The sequence below is a fragment of the Cebus imitator genome, unplaced genomic scaffold, assembly GCF_001604975.1.
Source record: "Cebus imitator isolate Cc_AM_T3 unplaced genomic scaffold, Cebus_imitator-1.0 Scaffold209, whole genome shotgun sequence".
Taxonomy (NCBI): domain Eukaryota; kingdom Metazoa; phylum Chordata; class Mammalia; order Primates; family Cebidae; genus Cebus; species Cebus imitator.
Window position 1 is genome coordinate 850,125 of NW_016107524.1, and position 21,719 is coordinate 871,843.

General features: G+C 34.8%; 1 protein-coding gene across 34 annotated transcripts in view; it reads left to right on the forward strand.

Annotated features, from left to right (window-relative positions):
• The window catches only part of NRXN1 (neurexin 1), a 1,144,745-nt gene that overhangs the window by 797,652 nt on the left and 325,374 nt on the right, over positions 1-21,719 (forward strand). For all 34 annotated transcript variants that reach the window (XM_037745697.1, XM_037745699.1, XM_017548539.1 and 31 more), the window contains one exon: positions 14,164-14,345. In XM_037745697.1, coding sequence (XP_037601625.1) covers positions 14,164-14,345 — 182 coding nt within the window. The remainder of the gene's footprint in view (positions 1-14,163; positions 14,346-21,719) is intronic.

Consider the following 21,719-nt stretch of genomic DNA (forward strand, 5'->3'; position numbering starts at 1 on the left):
TGACTCTGCACCAAGAACCGCCACAGCAAGGCAGCGGCAAAACCGCCTCACCGGCCTCAAGAGTCACGCTGGCGACACGTGGGGCTCCTCCGCTGGGAATCTCCTGGTGTGTGAGCAACAAAAATTGATCTGAAAGTGTGGCGTCCTCTCGTTCTCTGCTCTTTCAGTGGGAGCTGCAATCCCGAGCTGCTAGTGATCAGCCATCTTGGATCTCTCTCTGCCTCTCTTGCATAGATTACTAAGGCCAAGAATCTTATTCAAGATTCTCAATGGAACACTATTACTCACACCCACAATCCCAACACTTTAGGAGATCAAGGCAGAAAGATCTATTGAGGGCCAAAGTTTGAGATTACCCTGGGAAACATAGTGAGACCTTATCTCTACAAAAATATTTAACAATTTACCAGGCATGGTGGCCATGTGCCTGAAGCCCCAATACTCAGGAGACTGAGATGGGAGGATTGTTTGAGCTCAGGTGTTTGATGCTGCAAGCGAGTTATGTTTGAGCCACTGAACTCCAGCCTGGTTGACAGAATGAGACCTTGTCTCAATTAAAAAGAAAAAAAGAGAGAAAGATTCTAAATTGCCCTTTATGATTAATATATTTAGTTTTAAAAAGATTTTGAAATAATTTTAGATTTACAAAAAACAATTAAAAATTAAAAGAGTTTTTTGTCTCTTCAGTTAGCTCCCACAAATGTTAACATCTTATATAACCAGAGTACAATGATTAAAAGCAGGAAATTAACATTGATGTAGTATTATTAAGTAAGAGTCAGACCTTATTCAAACTTTGCTGGTTGTCCCACTCATGCCCTCTTCTGTGGTCCAATATGAATGCCAGAATCTTGCACTTCATCAGGTTGTCCTGTATTCTTAGGACAATCTAATCTGGGACAGTTTTCTCTAATCTGGACTTTTCTCTAATCTGGGACAGTTCCTCCATCTTTCTCTGTTTCCTGACCTTGACCCTTGATGAGTGCTACCAGTTCTTTGCTAGAATATCCCTCATTTTGGGTTTGTTAGACGTTTTCTTATGATCAGATTGAGACTATGCATTTTTGACAAAACTGACATTGAGACTGTGAATTTCTGGCAACAATAGCATAGATTGTTGCAGTGTTCTTCTCAGTGCATCATATTTAGAGAACCTAAATTTGATATGTCTCATTACTGAAGATGCTAGCTTTGATCACCTGGTTAAGGTGCTGTCTGCTAGATTTCTCTGAGTATCAATAAATCATTAAAGCCTGAGGACTAGCAAGGTAAATCCAGATTTCCCTGTAAAATATGTAGAATTTTGGGCTATGCTATTCAAGCTAACTGTGGGATCTTGTGCTGCTTCTCACATGATCACCATTACCAGGTTGAAGAGTCCCAAGACTCTTCATCATACTTGTTTCTTACACAGGTGTAATTAAGTGGACAATGGTTTTTCTTATTGGGATAATTTAGGCAATCTACATCCTTATCTGAGATTGTTGTGTAAGCTGAAATCATTCGGATTTCTTATACTGCTGCAGATACTCCATCTTGCTGATGGATGCAGGCATTGAATGGATTACATAAATAAATCCTTGCTATACTTGTATCAGAAGCAGGAGTCTTACAGTATTCATTACTGAATCAGTGGTCCTGACTTAGTTTGAGGAGTATATTAGGCCATCATTAATAATGAGTAAGTGAATAAAAGCACCTAAGCTTGATAAGGATACCAAGAATTAAAACAAGATCCCTTTCTTCAGGATGCATACTTTTAAAAATGGAAATTTCAGTAAAAGACAATTGTCATACATTATAATAATAGTTCACAAATTAAAAATCAGTCCAGTAGATGTTGAAAGGAGAGAATCAACCTTAGCTGGAATGAATGTGGGAAGTATGACTGAAAATCAGTCAAGGTGCAGCAGAGAAGCCTAAACCAGCAGAAGTAAAAGTGACTTTGAGAGGAGAATGGGTCTTGCATTTGCGAATGTCTATGTAATAAAGTTAGAGCTTAGGCTGAGATAATTTCTGAGTCAAAAACTAATGGTTTTCAGTTCTAGTCCAAAATAACTAGTAAATGGTTTTAATGAGGGCCTAGTGATGTAGAGAATGGCTGAAGTATAGCAGACAGGCAGGAAGATGATAAGTGAGTGGAACTAAGATTTGAAAATAAACAAAAGTTAAGGTTCTGGTTTTAGCCTAAAATTATTACAAATTTTATTGTTGGCCTGGTCCCTTCTATTTAACTATTGCAATGCAAACAATTCAAAATAAACATCGACTGTTTTGTGTTAGGGATTTAATTCCACTGCTAAGAACAAGAAGAAGTGTCATTGCCAAAAAGTTCTAAGGCCTTTCTGGTGTAGAATAAAAGTAACTGTGGTTATAATAAGGAAAATTTGTCTTCTGCATCTTTGGTCCACAGTTTAGAAGCTTTGGAATGAGCCAAAGGCTAGGATGCCTGCTTGGACAGAATGTTTACAATAAAGCATTGCAGATACCTCACACCTTTTAAAGATTCAGGATAGACTAAAAATGTCAGAATGTGAGTGAATCATTTCTGTTAAATATCATTATAGAAACTTTCCCCAAATCAGACTAGGGAAGCATCATTAGAAAAATTCTAAAATGTTTGAAATGAGACCTCGATTTGTGAATTGTAGTTTATTTTTCTAAATAAGAATTAGTCATTGGAGCTTAGCTTTTTGTTGTACAGAAAAAAAGAAGCACTAAGAATAGAGTTAAGTACAGCCTGCACCCATCTGTGTGACATTGAGAAGACACTTGGTTTCTCTGGGCCTCAGTTTTGTTATTTGTAAAAGGAAAATTTCACTCACTTTTCTCCAATAATATTTCAGCAGTAAGCCTATGTTTATGTCAGTTTTTTTTTAACCTGGACATTATTTAGACCATGATTTTGGTAAAGAAAATGGTTGACTCCTGAAACCTGGTGAAAGCCATTTTCACAATTAACCTTTGAAATAATTAAGTTGAAGGACATCACTAGGCAGCTACAACTTCTACTGACCAGCTAATAATTTTAAGAGTTTACTAGGAATATACACACTTAGGTGACACTCTTCAAAATAAGATTTTCCTTAAAGTTCCTGATGGTGTGATTCTTTTTCTTCCTATCCCTGCTGACTATAGCTTTAATACAAATTGATTACTGAGTTACTTGCCAGAGACTTTTTAATAAAGTTCACCTACTGCTTGAGGGAGCCTAGTTTCAGAAGAGAAGACATAAGCATTTGATGTTCTTAGGATTATTGGTTGGGGATTACTTTGCTTTGTTTTATTTTTAACTCTAGATCACTTTGCTGTCTTTGTGGGGTTTTTCCTAATCTGATTGGCAAAAGACCTACTGCTTACTTGTTTTTCTACTCAGCCAGGTAACCTGGACCAAGAGCCTTTTAAGAGGTTCCCGGGACTTTGAATTTGATCTCAAAACAAGTTTGTCTCACTAGGCAGCTCTAACTATTGAACTCAACTGTTCCTGAAGGGGATACTTCTAAATGACACATTTGCTAAGAAAATAATAAGTAGATTTTAAAAGAAAATATATTGCAAAGATACCACTAAGTGAACCACTTATTTCATACATTTTCTAAAATAGTTTTCATTGGGTTGAACATTATTTCAAAATATTCAACTACTTACATGACTTTGAACTGAAAAGAGTATATATATATTTTTTTCAGAAAAAAGTATATATATATATATATATATATATACTTTTTTCAGTATATATATATATATATATATATATATGCACACACACACAAATAGATTTTTCTTATCATTTTCCTGATAATTTTAAGGTTATCATTAATTACTGCTTTTAATATTGTCAACTTCTTAAAAGACAGTTTAAATATCCAAAATAGATGGTGACATAGTTGAATACCACATATTTGTCAAATATTTGACAAATACCCATATATTTGTCATTTATTTGTGGTTAGAACATTCAAATCTTCTCTTCTAGCCATTTTGAAATTTACAGTACAAGAATATTAACCATAGTCACCCTACTGTGCAACAGAACACCAATTTGTCTGACGTCTCACACAAAATATTTTGCCCTGATATTTACCTTTAATGCACAGGTCCTATCTGCTGAAGAGAAAAGGCCGTTTTTGATTTTATATTCCTAGCTCCTTTCACACAGTTGCCACTTATCAGCCAACCAAGAGATAGGAAGGCTTAGGAATGTTTTCTATTTTAAGTAATGCCCTTAGAATGTCAGAAAAAAGAGAATAGCTTATTCAAATCAGCACAATCTCTATCAGTCATTGATGATTGATTATGTAGAGTCATAGTTTTTTTTTTTGACTTTTTAAAAATTTTATATTTTTTAAATTATACTTTAAGTTCTGGGATACATGTGCAGGACGTGCAGGTTTGTTACATAGGTACACATGTGCCATGGTGGTTTGTTGCACCCATCAACCTGTCATCTACATTAGATATTTCTCCTAATGCTATCCCTCTGCTAGCTTCCCACCCACCGACAGACCCCAGTGTGTGATCTTCCTCTCCCTCGTTCATGTGTTCTCGCTGTTCAACTTCCACTTATGAGTGAGAACGTGGTGTTTGGCTTTCTGCTCTTGTGTTAGTTTGCTTAGAATGATGGTTTCCAGCTTCATCTACGTCCCTGTCAAGGACATGAACTCATTCTTTTTTATGGCTGCATAGTATTCCGTGGTGTATATGTGCCACATTTTATTTTATTTTATTTTTTTCCTGAGACAGAGTCTCACTCAGTCACACAGGCTAGAGTGCAGTGGCACAATCTCAGTTCACTGCAAACTTCACCTCCAAGATTCAAGCAATTCTCCTGTCTCACCCTCCCGAGTGGCTGGGACTATAGGTGTGTATCACCATGCCTGGCTAATTTTTTTTTTTTTTTTTTGAGATGAAGTCTTGCTCTGTCACCCAGGTTGGAGTGCAATGGCGCAATCTTGGCTCACTGCAACCTCTACCTTCTGGATTCAAGCAATTCTCTCCTTCAGCAATTCTCTGGAGTAGCTGAGTAGCTGAGATTACAGGAGCCTGCCACCATATCCGGCTAATTTTTGTATTTTTAGTAGAGATGGGGTTTCACCATCTTGGCCAGGCTGATCTTGAACTCCTGATCTTCTGATCCACCTGCCTTGGCCTCCCAAAGTGCTGGGATTACAGGCATAAGCCATCGCACCCGACCAACCTGGGTGATTTTTGTATTTTTAGTAGAGATGGTATTTCACCATGTTGGCCAGGCTGGTCTTGAACTCCTGACCTCAAGTGATCTGCCTGCCTTGGCCTCCCAAAGTCCTGGAATTACAGGCGTGAGCCATAGCACCCAGCCCACATTTTCTTTATACAGTCTAACATTGATGGGCATTTGGTTTGGTTTCAAGTCTTTGCTATTGTAAAGAGTGCTGCAGTAAACATACATGTGTCTTTTTAGTGGAATGAATTCCAATCTTTGAGTATATACCCAGTAATAGGATTGCTGGATTGCTGGGTCAAATGGTATTTCTAGTTCTACGTCTTTGAAGATTTGTCACACTGTCTTCTACAGTGGTTGAACGAATTTGCATTCCCACCAACAGTATAAAAGCATTCCTATTTCTCCACATCCTCTCCAGCATCTGTTGCTTCCTGACTTTTTAATGATTGCTATTCTAACTGGTGTGAGATGGTATCTCACTGGGGTTTTGATTTGCATTTCTTTAATGACCAGTTATAATGAGCTTTTTCCATATGTTTGTAGGCTGCATAAATGTCTTCTTTTGAGAGGTGTCTGTTGATTTCCTTTGCCCACTTTTTGATGGGATTGTCTTTTTCTTGTAAATTTGTTTAAGTTCCTTATAGATTCTGGATATTAGCCCTTTGTCAAATGGATAGATTGCAAAATTTTTTTCCCATTATGTTGGTTGCCGGTTCACTCTGATTACAGTTTCTTTTGCTGTGCAGAAGCTCTTTAGTTTAACTAGATACCATTTGTCTATTCTGGCTTATGTTGCTGTTACTTTGGTATTTTAGTCATGAATTCCTTGCCCATGCCTATGTCCTGAATAGTATTACTTGGGTTTTCTTCTAGGGTTTTTGTGGTTTTAGATCTCACATTTAAATCTTTAATCCGTCTTGAGTTACTTTTTGCATAAGGTGTAAGAAAGAGATCCAGTTTTACTTTCCTGCATATGGCTAACCAGTTTTCCCAACACTATTTATTAAATAGGGAATCCCTTCCCCATTGCTTGTTTTTGTCTGATTTATCAAAGATCAAATGGTTGTAGATGTGTGGCATTACGTCTGAAGTCTCTGTTCTGTTCCATTGGTCTATATATCTGTTTTGGTACCACTACCATGCTGTTTTGGTTATTGCAGTCTTGTAGTGTAGTTTGAAGTCAGTTCAGGTAGCATGATGCCTCCAGCTTTTTTCTTTTGCTTAGGATTGTCTTGGCTATATGGGGTCTTTTTTTGTACCATATGAAATTTAAAGTGTTTTTTTTTTCTAATTCTGTGATGAAAATCAATGGTAGCTTGATGAGAATAGCATTGAATCTACGAATTACTTTGGGAAGTATGCCCATTTTCACTATATTGATTCTTCATATCCATGAGCATGGAATGTTTTATACCACACCAATGAACACCATTAACATCTCATTCTATATGAATGGTGTCTATTGGATTGTCCAGTATGCAGCAATTGCGGCTATTGGTGGTACTACTTAATAAATGTATAAGATATTGACAAGATACGTCAGCCATGAATCTATTTACATTTAAATAATTTCACTTATTTGAGAAGTGCAGAATTGTTTTTAGAAGAATGAATATTTTCTTTTCACAGAGCATACTTTTTAAAATAAATATCAAAATGCAAAAAAATGCATTTATGAATATATGACCCCTTCCAAGATATAGTATTTTTATTAAAGTATATAGAAAATATAGAACATTTATTAGAAAAATATTTTTATTAGAGAAAAGTTTTGGGCCAATAAGCAGAGGCAAAATGTATTTTTTTATTGAAGTGTATAATTACTATTGAAATCATATTTGAGAGTAATGATTCTTGACCTCAACAGGAATCACAATAATTTTTAGTTGTTTCATTTTCTCAATTGTTTTATTTTGTTTAAAATTTCTTGTTGAATAAAAACACAGCACTTTTATTTATTTATTTTTATTTTTTATTTTTTTATTTTTATTTTTATTTTGTTTTTTTCCCCATTTATTTATTTTACTGCATTTTAGGTTTTGGGGTACATGTGAAGAACATGCAAAATTGTTGCATAGGTACACACGTGGCAGTGTGATTTGCTGCCTTCCTCCCCATCACCTACATCTGGTATTTCTCCCCTTGCTATCTCTCCCCAGCTCCCCACCCCCCACAAAAACAGTATCTTGGCTGGGCTAGAGCCTAATCCCCTATGGGCTGGCTTATTGGAGAGAAATATTCTTCTCCTTTTAGATTTCCTATGTCTATTGTGTATTCTAGCTAGTTCACCCTTTTCTGATCCCCTTAAATATTTGGAAAACATTCATTGTTAATGCCTAACAAGTCTTCATGGATACTGGAGTTATTACAGTATCTGATTTGCAAGAGAGAATTTCAAGAATCTTTTGGATTAACTTGAACCAAATTTGTGATTGGTGTTGGGTGGAATAGTGTGTGAACAGTCACCCTAGACAGTGTCACTTTCATAAAATTCCAATGCAATAAAATAGTGTGTTCAGAAATTTGAGTCTCCATGTTTCATTTGACTTAATAAGTAAACAACCTGTTTTTTTAAATTTAATAATTAAATTTTATATAATAAAAAATTTAATAATGAAAAAAAGTCTTAGTCTAGAATTCTGACAGAACATACAATTTGCTACATATGACAAACTTCCCATTGTTCTATTTTTAAAAATTTATTTGTTAGTGTTTTGTTTTTTGTTCACACATTATAATTGTACATACTTCTGGCAATGTTTTAATACATGTATATGTTGTGTAAAAATCAAATCAATATGTTTAGCATATTCATCATCTCATATGTTTATCATTTCTTTGTGGTTAGAACATTCCAATCCTCTCTTCTAGATATTTTGAAATCTGCAATACAATAATATTAAGGATAGTTATCTATGTGCAGCAGAACACCAGAACTAATTCTTCCTAACTGTAACTTTGTATCTATTGACCCATGTTGCTGTCTTAAATATCAACTTTAAGTATTTACATAAGGCTTTCACTATTTGGGAATTATCTAAACTCCCCTGAAAATTTCTTGTCTCAACCTAATTGAGAATGTGAGACCTGTGTCTAAACCATTTCTGTGACATCCCATGTTTCTTGACTTCTTTCATTATTAAGAACATACTCGCTCTCTTTCTCAAAGATGTATGAGTAAAAATCTGTCTAATTCTTGTCTCTTTAGCTAGTTATAACACATTTGCCAATTCTTCTGTCCGCCCCCCACCACCAGAAGTCTTAATTTCTGATACATAGTCCATATTTTCTTTTTCTTTTCCTAGTATCTTTACCTTTTCACACTTACATGTGTGTATAACATTGAGGGCTGTCTCTTACTTCTCAATATTAGTAATTATTGTAATTAATTTTTAAATCTAGAGGTGGTTAAATATTGTAGGTAGAAACTCATTACTTGATTTCATTAATTTCTCCTAATATTCACATTTTCTGAATTTTTAATATGTCTATATGAAATTTTAGAAATTAGGAAACTATAGTGCTCAGTTTCATCAAATAATTCCTTATGATTCTACAAAGAGCTTACAATAATTCAGAAAGAAAATCAACTGTAGTTACTTGTGATTGTTTTAGTGATTTTTAAGATTATTTTTTGTTTCATCAGTTTAGAAATATTACCCTGATCTAAAACCCTTTTTGCATGCAATTTAGTCATATTAGTGCTTTTGCTTTTTATGAACTTCAAGCCAAACAATTCCTTCATATAGTTAGAAATTGCCCAGAAAATTTCAATTTAACAACCGCAAAGGTTGTAGGAAGAATAAAGGCTCCCCTTACTTGTAATTGCTTTACTTTTAATATACATCTGACTACCTGGCTTTCACTGAAAACTTTCACTGGAGGAAGTGTTATATCCCTGTTACATTTATTATTAGAAACATAATGGCGTGAATGTTTCATGTTGGCTACAAGATGACATTTGAAGAATTATAGGCTTTCGAAAAGTAACCTTTTATTCATATACTTATGTTATGCGTTAGAAGCTAATCTACTCCAAAGTTAATTATATTATTGTTCATGTAGCAAAGATCCAGAGCAACCAATAATTGAGCAGACCTGTATGTGCTAATTGGTTTTCTTTTTCAGAAGGGTTCAGTCTATGTAAGGGAATATGTTAGCCTTTGCAGCTTCAACATGAGGCTGAAGTGGGCACATGTAGGGAAGGGACAGTTGGCAAGAAAGAGCAGGAGGAGAGAGAGCCCTATCTGTAAATAGCATGTTTAATAAGATCAAAAAATATTCTCTTATTATAGCATCACAACAGTTGAAACAAGAGATATGGAAGCCAATGTCTATTTTTTACAAACATTTGTTGCAGTGTAAAGTATGATGACATTGCTAAATTTGTGTCTGATAGAGCCAGCTTTGTTAATGAATTTAGAGTGAGTAATAGAGGCTTGCTGCACAGCTTAAATGTGGAGATTGCTGAAAACCACTTTAAATTTCAGTCATTCATACATTCAGTGATCTGATGGATGTCAAGGTTAATTTGCAGTAAATCCATTAGTAGTCATGGTACTGATGTGGTAGTGCTTGTCATATAGAAACAGGCATAAATAATAAAGGTGACACATTCCTCCATGTTCCCATCTATATTGGAACTGCGATTAAGATGTACTGCCACTGCATGTTTAACTCACTTATGTAGTAAAATAAAACATGTTTCTGTAAAAATAAAATTTTAAAAAAGCAAGCCTGCAGGTTATTTTGTGTAAGTTTAGTCTTTATTTAATAATGGTCAAGGGATTTTTTTTTTTTTTTTGCATTATGCTATAAATCTTACTATGCTAGATATTTTATGGTGTTGAACTAATATTCTTTTTCTCATGAAAGCTCCCATGTGATACAATTTAATATTCCTTCCATTGTCAACTATTATTGAACATAAATAATAATATAATGAGTTTGCATAAAAAGTCCTAAACCATGCTGTGAAACATTGAAATGATTAATAAAAATTACACGATAGGAATGTCATTTTTGAAAGGCATTTGATTTGTACACACTTCGAAATATGTCCAACTTTTCTAAAGGCTTTCATATTAAAATAAAACAACAATGTTATAGTGTTTATTATTTTATGTTTTTATAACACACACACACAACTGCCCTCACACATGACACCTATTCTCTCTAAAATTTATTGGGCATTTAGCGCATGCCAGGAAATGGACCAAGTGTTACTTTGTAATATCTCATTTAATTCTGATAGGGCTCTGTAAAATAATATTGCTGTCCCCCTCTTTCTTCAAATAGGAATCCCAAATCAGAATAAATGGCTACCAAGGTCACATAGCTAGTAAATGACACAGTTGGAATTTGAACCCAGATCTCGCTGAGTCTAGGGTTTACATTCTTAATCTCTGAGCTATTCTGCTGCAGTAAATATATCATGTCCTTGGTTTAGAAAGATATATGTTAAAGGAGGTAGATTTTGAAACTTTAAGCCATCTATCCCACTGTTTTTGATTATGAGAATAATGTTCTAGTTCAATGGAAAGAGGGCTTTAAGAATATAAGAGATTTTGTAAAGTTTAATGCAAAGTTTTTTTGTTTTTTTGTTTTTAATCCAGAAGGCTTATAGAAGTATGTAGAAGAGAGCTAAGGAAGGACTGAACATCTAATTGTCTTGCTTATTATAAAATTGTGCTGATTAGTACAATATAATGCACTAACATGCATACAGAAGAAAAACTAAGAAAGACTGCTCTCTGAATATATCTGGTGGAAAAAAGGAAACTAGAAATCATGGCAATGTTTGACACACCGTAGTTGTGATTGTTTTGCCCTGTTTTGGTGAGACCTAAAAAACTGTAAAGTCATTCTAAACAGGACAGATTAGCTAATCTCATGCTAGTCATCAAGTTTTCCATTCATTGAAAAAGGCTAAAATCTGAGATGAAATCAAATCTTGAGTAATGGTATTTGTATTGTGACACTTATCTTACTGAAAATAAAACCTTCAAATTATTACCCACAAGTTCTGTAACTGAGCAACTGGAAACTTTCATGGTTCCACAGGATTGGGAAGTGTACTCCGACTAAATGTTAACTTGCATATATTAAATGTTCTGTCATTTCACATTTGCATGATATTTTTTTTCTTTCTAAAAGTATTGTGAGGTGAAAAGAGAGTACATGATAATGAGGTGCAAATGTCACTTTATGGATATAGGACATTAGAATATGATAACAGTTGGCCTTCATAAATTCAGATTGACATATCCAATTAACCTTTTCTTGACTGTCTGGTTATGATAACAGAGGTATTTCTGTCATAAATATATATATATACTTGAATAGGAGTCAGGATATGGGTTTTATACCAACTCTGCCAATTAACCAAGTTTGCAACTTTAGATAGTAAGTTAATCCTTATGACTAAATTCCCTCAGAGATAGCATGGAAGTAATGTCTGCCCTATGTTCTACACATTAGTAGATAAGCATTTTTTTAATTGTGAAAATGATTTTTAATGTTAAAAATTACTGTGTAATGTTGTTTTATAATGCTTACCTCACACTTATAATTCTGAAACTATCTGAATTCTTAGATATGTGTTATTTTTATATGGTTAAATAGCATCTCTAGTTTTGATATTTTTCTTATTTCACATAATATAGATAGTCATTAGAGAACAAAGTTAATTAAAAAAAAGGAAACTAATTCATTATTAAGTATCAGCACTCAGAGGTAACCACTACATCCTCCTTTTAAAGCCATCCCCACTTGTATGTGTTCTTGTCCTGTTTTTATCAACATAGGCTTCATTAGAAAAGTTAATCATTTGCAAAAATTACCAGGCAGAAAAATATTTCTCAAACAGTACTTTCCTATACAGATAATGATGAACAAACTTCTGATGATGTAGAACATAAATGCCAGGAAACCTCTGGCATTTCTGATATACACTCTGTATATTCTGAATTTGCTTTGCTTGTGTACTGACTGGTACCTTTGAAACATGACTTACCTTTTCTCGCTTGAAAGAGATAAACTATTTTCATGCATTGGTATCTTCAAAAATTAACAGAGAAGGGCACAGCCTGTATACCTTTGCATTTTACCAGTATTCTTGTTTATCACTTTTGCATTCGATTTTCTCCTAACATGTTTCTTGGAAGAGGTCTGTCTACCAAGGCCTATTTAAGGATCAGGTACATTATGTATATTGCAGAGGTCTTTGGAGTTTCTCAAAGGCCTTTGGAAATGTCTGTAACTAAAAACAAAGAAGAGTTGCCTCCAAAAACGGCCACAAAGTCAATACTGTCAGTTGTTTAATTAAATGTACACAAATGTGATAGTAAGTCAACTCCATTTAAATGGCAAATTTGATAATCATAGCAATTCAATGTATGGGTATCTTGCACAAGCTATTTTTCTATAATTACAAGAAGTTTTTTGACCTAAGTTTTAATATTCTCTCTTATTATATATGATCATGTACATATATGATCTGCTTTCTGCAAGTTGGAGAACCAGAAAAGCTGGGGGTTCTAGATTATAGGACTGAGAAATGGAGAAACAATGATACAGATTTTAGTCCAGGTTTGAAGGCATGAGAACAAGAAGCTGCGAAGGCAGGAAAAGAACAGTGTCCCATTTTAAGCAGTCAGGCAGGGAAAGAAGGAAAATCCAATCTTTTTTCACCTTTTGGCTCTACTCACACCCTCAAAAGAATGGAACCAAAATGCACAACCATTGAATGATGCAGTGAGGTAAGACTTTAGCGCATCAAATGCCCTATTAGTACATTTTCACACTGCTATAAAGAACTTCCCTGAGACTGGGTAATTTATAAAAAAAAAAGAAGTTTAATTGACTCACAGCTTTGCGTAGCTGAAGAGGCCTCAGGAAACTTACAATCATGGTGAACAGGGAAGCAGGCAACTTCTTCACAAGGCAGCCGGAGAGACAGAAATGTGTGTAGGAGAAAATGTCAAACACTTATAAAACCATCAGATCTTATGAGACTGCACCATCATGAGAACAGCATGGCGAAAACCGCCCCCATGATTCCATCACCTGCCTCCAGGTCCCACCCTCAACACATGGGGAATATGGGGATTACAATTTAGGATGACATTTGGGTGGGGACACAGAACCAAACAATATCAAATGCTCAATAAATTTGTTTGAAGGAAACTATTTTCAATTAAGCTGAATAATTTTCTGACAAGACCACTGTAAGGTAAAAGTTGAACACTCACAGAATGAGTCTGTGATGTCATTCTCAGTGCATAAGGCTTGTATTCACCTTGGTGTGGCAGAGGATGTGGTTCTTCTTATGATTCTGAATAGTTTGACAGCTACTAGATGTTGCTTGTTGAGTAAAACCTGACTTCTGTGGATGAGATCTATTATCTGTATTTTCTTGTCATGGCTACTGGGGCTTGTGGCTTTTCATCCATTAGTTATCTGTCACATATGAGTAGATCCTTTTTCCATAAAAGTTAGTTTTCTAGCATATTTGTTGTGACTTTCTCCACTGTGCTGTATGACCCTGTCACATCTATATGCAGCTCCTGTTTCAATACCAACATATGTTGCTGTTGATTTTTGGAAGCATCCAGTCAGTGTTTTCTACTAAACTATTTCTTAAAAACTGGCAGGAAGAAATAAAGTCTCATTGCATTCATTCTTGTCCAACTCCATGGAAAACACAGTAACCTACTCTTTGTTCTGAAATATCTGCTGATAAATTTAATCAGTATATTAAAAACTCATAGAACTACTTCTCCATTTCTTTTAAAAAACTCAGTCCACTTTCTTGAGCACACTTGATTGAAATCTATAATTTGCTTTGCCATAGTTGTGGGTGTAGAGTGGATACTTTATTGATATGTCAATATAACATGCCATGCTAATGTGCAAACTTGATGTATTTGAACTAACTGGTTTTGGTTTCTGTTTTCCAGCTGGGACGACATATATCTTTAGCAAAGGTGGTGGACAAATCACGTATAAGTGGCCTCCTAATGACCGACCCAGTACACGAGCAGACAGACTGGCCATAGGGTTTAGCACTGTTCAGAAAGAAGCCGTATTGGTGCGAGTGGACAGTTCTTCAGGCTTGGGTGACTACCTAGAACTGCATATAGTAAGTACTTTTTGAATAAGTTTCAGCTTTTACTTTTTCCTGCAACTTTTTGTAAAGAATATAATTTTGCCTCTTGGATATTTCCTTATCCCAGAAACTAGTACTTTGTTCTGGGAAATATGAATACAGTCTAGAGGAAATAAGACCATATACCTAATGCTGTTGTTAAGCATTTCTTTACAATACAAACTTCTTTTTTAATGAAGTGTGAATTCGTCTTAATTCTGTGTTCAAAATAGTTTTTTTAAAATGTTTGGAGTAAATGTAGTGTCTTTAGGCAGACTTGCCAAATGAATAAAATAAGTTATTGCGCAGTAGATATCATACCATCTGGCTGGAAGCAGGAGGTTGTAATACTGGTGACATCCAAAGATCTGGATTCTGTCTTTCTTTGCTCACTGGAGAAAATGCTTATCTAAAGCTACATGAGATAAAGGAAGGAAAGGATACTTTAAAGATATTTGGAAATGTGAAAGAAGATGGCAAAAAGATTGTTTCTGTGCCACTTTGTACTCATTTTGAAACATAAATGTCAAGAAAATACATTTTGCATCCGAAGTACCAGTTACGTCCTGGACCCATTCTCTTTTCTCTAAGTTGTAAGGCTCTCACAGTAATTTACTCAGCATATAATAAATGGCAAAGAGTAGTTCATGAATGAAAAGCTTCCTTTACCTTTGAAAGTTGCCATAATGAACTTTAGGGTTCAGGGACACTCTCTTCTATCTCTGAATTTTAAAAATTATTAATGAATATTGTTGCAGCTCTGTATACTCTCATTTCCTTGCATTATTTGTAAAGTGTTTTTTATTGTTAAGAGATTTTAATATTTTACTGATATGTCCAAAAAACAATCATAGTGTGTCCCATATTCAAAAACTTTTCTAAAGAGTTCTTATTATCATAATTCTTGGCCTAAAGACTATCTTTTGGAAGATTTCAGAAGAAGCATTTAAGTCTCCCCACTCTCTTTTTTGTCCTAAATGTTTTGTTTATTTCTCCTGCATTACACAACCATGGAAGCTTGTTCTGTTTAATCTATTCCTATAAGTTCTCCCTTTGTCAGTACTCATGTTTCAAAGGGTATTTGATTAGGTCATCATATTCCTTCCTGTTAGAAAGTGTCCGTTGGGTACTAGTTCTAAAATAATTAAGAAAACCATCAAACACCAAAGTACATTAACTCAAACTTCTACAAGGTTTTAATTCTCTGTTTTTATTAAACTATTTTTTTTTCTTAATTTTGCCTTAGACTTCAGGAATTTCTAATAAGCTGTGTAGTAGTTTACACTGACCACAAGGGCTGAATTCATTGCAGAGCTTGAAAAATGCAACAGAACCCCTCAGCACAGCCATTATTGAACCATAAAAAAAATTTCCATTTAAAAGGTAGTTGTCAAAAATGAATCCTGGAAAAGTAATTTCAACTGACTTTTAGCAAATTTCTAACAATCAAAGTTGAGAGCATCTGGATATTTATGGCATCATAAATAAAATGATCACTTAAGATAAGCTTTACCCCTACAGTAAAGAATCTTGCTGTTTAGAGTAATCTCAACTTTCAAATATATTTGCTCAGGTCTGATTTAAGAGCTTTGCTACTTCAAAAAATAAATAAATAAAAATGAAAACAAGAGCCTTTTTCTTCTAACAGAAATTACTTATTGATCTATAACCAATTACACTTTTACTCTAGGAAAAGTTTTCTATGATGATCACTCTCAAAGCACAAGGGGCTATGTTATTGAATTACTCAAACCACTGTTGTTTATTTTATGGTCAAAGAGTTTTGGACTACACGAGTAGGTGTTTCTTTCCAATTCTGCTCAAATGCAGTCTTAGGGTCCTGTCATAAGCAAAGAATTGACTTTCCCAGAGTCCATTCTAGCATAGTACTCTCCATATCTCCTTTGCCAGCCATGGGTTTCTGATACCTGTCCTGTGAAGGCCTTCTTCTTTCTAAATCTCCAATCTTGGTCTTGCCTGGTCATTCTCTTGGATTCAGTGCATGTCTCTACATACCCTTTTGCTTGGACTTGGTATCTTCAAAATCTCCCTTGCTCCTAAACCATGGCCTTAACTGGGAAATGGATATCAGTTCCCTGGGCTTCTCTAATACTGTTATTTGTCAGCTGTACCCACTCCTTATCAACTACTGGGACTCAGTCTTAATTCAAAATCTGGTCAAATAAAATTTTCTTTCTCCCATTGCCTAGAAGACATTAAAGAGTCAACAAGTTTCGCTTTGTTTTGTTTGAGACGGGGGTCTTGCTTTGTCGCCAGGCTGGAGTGCAGTGGTGCAGTCTCGGCTCACTGCAGCCTACGCCTCCTGGTTTCAAGCGATTCTCCTGCCTCAGCCTCCTGAGTAGCTAGGACTACAGGGGTGCACCACCATGCCCAGCTAATTTTTTGTATTTTAGTAGAGACAGGGTTTTGCCATTTTGGCCAGGATGGTCTTGATCTCCTGACCTGTGATCCACCCACCTCGGCCTCCCAGAGTGCTGGAATTACAGGCGTGAGCCACTGTGTTCGACCATTCAATAAGTCTTTCTTTTCTTTTTTTTTTTTTTTTTTTTTTTTTTTTTTTTTTTTTTTTTTTTTTTTTTTTTTTTTTTTTTTTTTATGTTTTGAGATGGAGTCTCACTCTGTCACCCAGGCTGGAGTGCAGTGGTTCCATCTCGGTTCACTGCAACCTCTAACTCCAGGGTTCTTGCAATTCTCCTGCCTCAGCCTCCAGAGTAGGTGGAACTACAGGCACACGCCACCGCGCCCGTCTAAATTTTATTTATTTATTTATTTATTTATTTATTTATTTAACTTTATTTTATTTTAGTAAAGACAGTTTTTCACCGTGTTGCCCAGGCTGGTCTTGAACTCATGAGCTCAGGCAATCCGTCTGCCCTGGCCTCCCAAAGTGCTGGGATTACAGGCATGAGCCACCGCACCCAGCCTCAATAAGTCTTTTATGTGGAGACAAGCCGCTTCTTTCCATGTTTTAAACACATAATCAAAATTAATACAAGGCCAGTGGTTTTCTTTTTACTACCTAAGTTTACCTCCAGCCCTTTCCCAAAATGTATGGAATAATAAAAGAAAGAGGAATTTGAAATTAAAGGAAAAAAGGAAAAGAAGACAGGAAGGCAAGAAGGAAGGAAGGGCAGAAAGAAAGTCAGGAAGAAAGGGAGGGAGGAAAGGAACAAAGAAAGTGCAAAGGATGGAGGATACTACCTGTGGGTGATAGAAGCAGAGCTGTGCTTAACATTTCGATTTGAGAATATTCAAAGCTTTTTAATCAAATTATTTAGGTATCTTTGAGTCCATTTTGGTTTTCCTAAATAAATTATTCTACTTCTTTCATAGTTGGAATTTAAAAGAAAAATAAGATTTATAAATTCTAGATTAACACGGTATGAGTTAGGTTTGTGAATATAACTGACTTAAAAATTAACCTAATTGGCCGGGCACGGTGGCTCAAGCCTGTAATCCCAGCACTTTGGGAGGCCGAGGCGGGTGGATCACGAGGTCAAGAGATCGAGACCATCCTGGTCAACATGGTGAAACCCCGTCTCTACCAAAAATACAAAAAATTAGCTGGGCATGGTGGCGCGTGCCTGTAATCCCAGCTACTCAGGAGGCTGAGGCAGGAGAATTGCCTGAACCCAGGAGGCGGAGGTTGTGGTGAGCCGAGATCGCGCCATTGCACTCCAGCCTGGGTAACATGAGTGAAACTCCGTCTCAAAAAAAAAAAAAAATTAACCTAATTGGAATTATATTATGGATGATATGTTTTATCTGTAAAAGTTAGAGCTCTTCATTATCCATTAAACTGCAAGGAAAATTTGTGGAAGCCTTCAAAGTCAGCAAAGTATATACTATGTACTAATCACATTTAAAAATCTTACTTTCATCCTTATTTGGTAAAGTAAGCCAATAAGTTAGGAAGTTGATTGCATTCATTAAGCGATGCTCCATCCTTGCTGAAATATATAATGCCATTTCAATTAGAAAATTTAAAAAATCTGATTGGCATATAATTTTAATGAAGACTTGAATATTTGACATGGTTTGTCATCCAATTTTTCAGAATAAAAATGTTGGATTTTACTTGATAATATTATCATATTTAAATTTTGATTAACTGTACTCTTAAAAATATAACAACTTGGAATAAAATGGTTTTGAATCAGGTGGCCTAGTTTTGATGGATGGTTTTTTTGTCATATTAATATTAATGCTACCACTGTTAACCTCAAAGTCATATAATATTACTATTGAAATTGTTAAGGATTTATGAAAGGGTGAGGGGAAGACAAGATACGAAGAGCAATTAATTAGTATAGTACCTAGAATATGAGTAGTCAATAAATATTTTCTGAAAGAATGTAATAGATTTAATTAATTATACATTGAAACTACTGTGGCTTAGGATGAGTATAGATCTTCAATTATTTAACAGTCAAGAGTAAAGTGAGAGACATTTTAATTTCTATGTAACTCTGAGAAAGTTCTCTAGCTTCTTGATTACAGTACAGAAAAAATATAGACCTTGATATAAGCAGCCATATTATTGAGAAGCTGCAAATAATCTTAATGGATGTTTTCAGAAATATTCAGCTAAGAATTGATTGTGGTGATTGGTGGTTGAAAGAAGTCCATGGTAAAATTTTAGTTGGATGAATGATTATTTTTTCTAAATAATTGTCTTATTTGTTGTAGTTCACTTTTATCATGAATTATTCTCCAGTCATTTTGTATCTTTCCATTTTTTACAAATAGAAACAAACTTTCTGATGGCAGATAACATGATTTATAATAATGGTGATGATTAATAAGAAAAATAATATAGAAATGTGACTTTCCAGCATTTACTTCAGTACATGCTTGAAGCCTCTCCAGAAATATTTATTGAGCACCTAATATAGCCCCGGCCTATGTTAGGCTCTGTGAATACAAAAATAAATGATCTGACTGTTTTCTAACTCCCTCAATAAATATTTGTTAGATGTATGAATGAACAAGCCAGCTGAGATCCTCATCACCAGTTAGCTTAGATGATTTATGGCAAACATTTTGTCCTAAAGTGACTGGTATTTCTTGGTATTTTTCTATCTATCTTGGTATTTCTTCATGTCTCCTCCTATCCGTTTTAACTTTCTAATTTGCATAGTATTTGTAAGGACAGTTAACAAATAACAGATTTTTAAGATAAAGAATATAAAGAAATAACTTGCAAACTGCAAAGTGTTACACAAGACATGTTTAAGCTACCGACATTGAGGATTATTTAATCAATAATGAATTAAATAATTTCTTAGAAGCATTAAGCAGAAACTGAGCTCAAGTTTTTTTCATTTTATAAGATGTATTTAAAAATTGTACTTATGCTGTCACTTCTACAGAAAACCCCTCATATATCAGTTTAGTGATGCCAACTGGAAATTACTTAACCCCTCTCTGACAGAAGAAAGCTACTCTAAATGTGGATGCGTTCACTGTCATAAATATTAACAAGTGCATCGGTTCTGACCAGAGGAAATGTCATTGAGGGTGGAGGAGAGGAGAGGATGAGTGAAAGAGTGTTTGAAATTCTTTCATCTTGGGAGCATAAAAGAGCATTGCAAATTTGATGAGTGAATTGTTGCACATATTTGCCTTAAGTGTTGCTTCTTTGTACCTTGCTGGGCCGGAAGCCTTATTTTGAAAACAAGCTCTTAATTGATTTTGATTTAGAAATATGCCTTTTGATCATTGGTTTTAGTGTAGACTAGAAACAGTGTATTTATAGTAAACATTACATGTCCCAAAATAACACCAATATTGGTGATGTGTCAAGTCTTTCTCTGCTTCTCTTCATTATACATTATTTATCTTACTGCTCTATTAAGATTGGATTCAGAAATACCTTTTTTAAAGTCAGTAATTATACATGGATGCACACCTACATCAACAAGGTAAACCCAATTATTTCCCATCTAGCTTTTCTTGAATTGAAATTAAGTTCTATCTGAAATTTTCTTTCTAACCAACAGATTCACTTACTTTATAGAAGTTTCACTTTGCCATATAGTATTCAGACTCAATCCTATAAATCATATGGAATATATATATTGCTTGGTTTTGCTTTACTAGTTCTTTTAAATTTATTTATTTTTTTCTGTTGCCATATCATGAGAGAGCTTTCCTAATTCTTATATGAATTAGAGAACATGTGGCCTATTTGACTAGAATTTCAAAAGATAGATTACATAATGTATTTTCCCTGTATATTGTAAATTATTGGCCAAACTTCTAAGGTGTAAAAGTCATCTTTGAGAAAAATGTGAGAAGTATGGTCATATTTCTATTAGCTTACGTGCTAAATAGTTTATTATGTTGGGGGTAGGAGAGCCAAATGAATCAATACAGATTCCTGCCTTCATCCTTTTCCCTTGGAAGTTAATTCAGTTTCTCAGTTTCTAAATTACTGGTCTTCATCTTTAGTGTGTCATTTAATCTCTATGATTTTGGTTTCTAGATTTCTAGAGTTATTTCCTCATCTGAAATTCTATTGCTGTGAAATTTAAGCAATGAGAACAAAACAGTTATTTCTAGCTTCAACTCCTCGGTTCACATACCACTTAGAGGCTTGTACTGCTGCCTTACCTTCTCAGTTCTCCCTCTATCTCCATTCTAAGTACTTTTCAATCCATTTTATATACTTATATCAGGTTAATTTGCTAAACTGCTCATTTGATCACATGATTTCTTTTTTAAAACACATTGATGCCTCTACAATTATATATAGGTAAAAGCAAGTTCTGTACCTAAAATTTAATGTCCTCAGCATTTTATTCTTTTTCCCTTTTCATGTCAGTTTTTCACATTTTTCTACTTCTTATCTCTCTACTCCAGTGAAACATTTTAACTTTTTTTAAATGGGCTTCTTGTCATCTCTCTATTTCTAATTCCTGTTCAAAAGATTTCTTCCCATTCTCTCTCACTATATAGATTCTAGTTAGTCATCAGACGGTTTTTTCAAATAGTGCGTGATTTCAGAGTTGGTCCTGGATCTTTTCACCTCCTAAGCTAGCAGCAAGAAGTTAGGTCTCAGGAATCCCTTTGGAAGAGTTGCATAAACAATGCCTTAGGGCATTACCCAGCTGGAGAAAATCATGTCCATTGATTCTGCTCCATCCTCTCATCACTACTCCTTTTGACGCACTGCTTTGCGGTGGGGCCCAAGCTGTTTTGCAGAATGGCTTCAAATCTGTTCTAACTTAGCCAGTGATTAGTGGCTTTAGCAAGCCCTGTTTCTTATGCCAAGCTGTCAAAACAAGGATCTTCTTGTTGAATTCTTTCTAACTACTGACTATAACTCAATTTCTTCTATAGCTA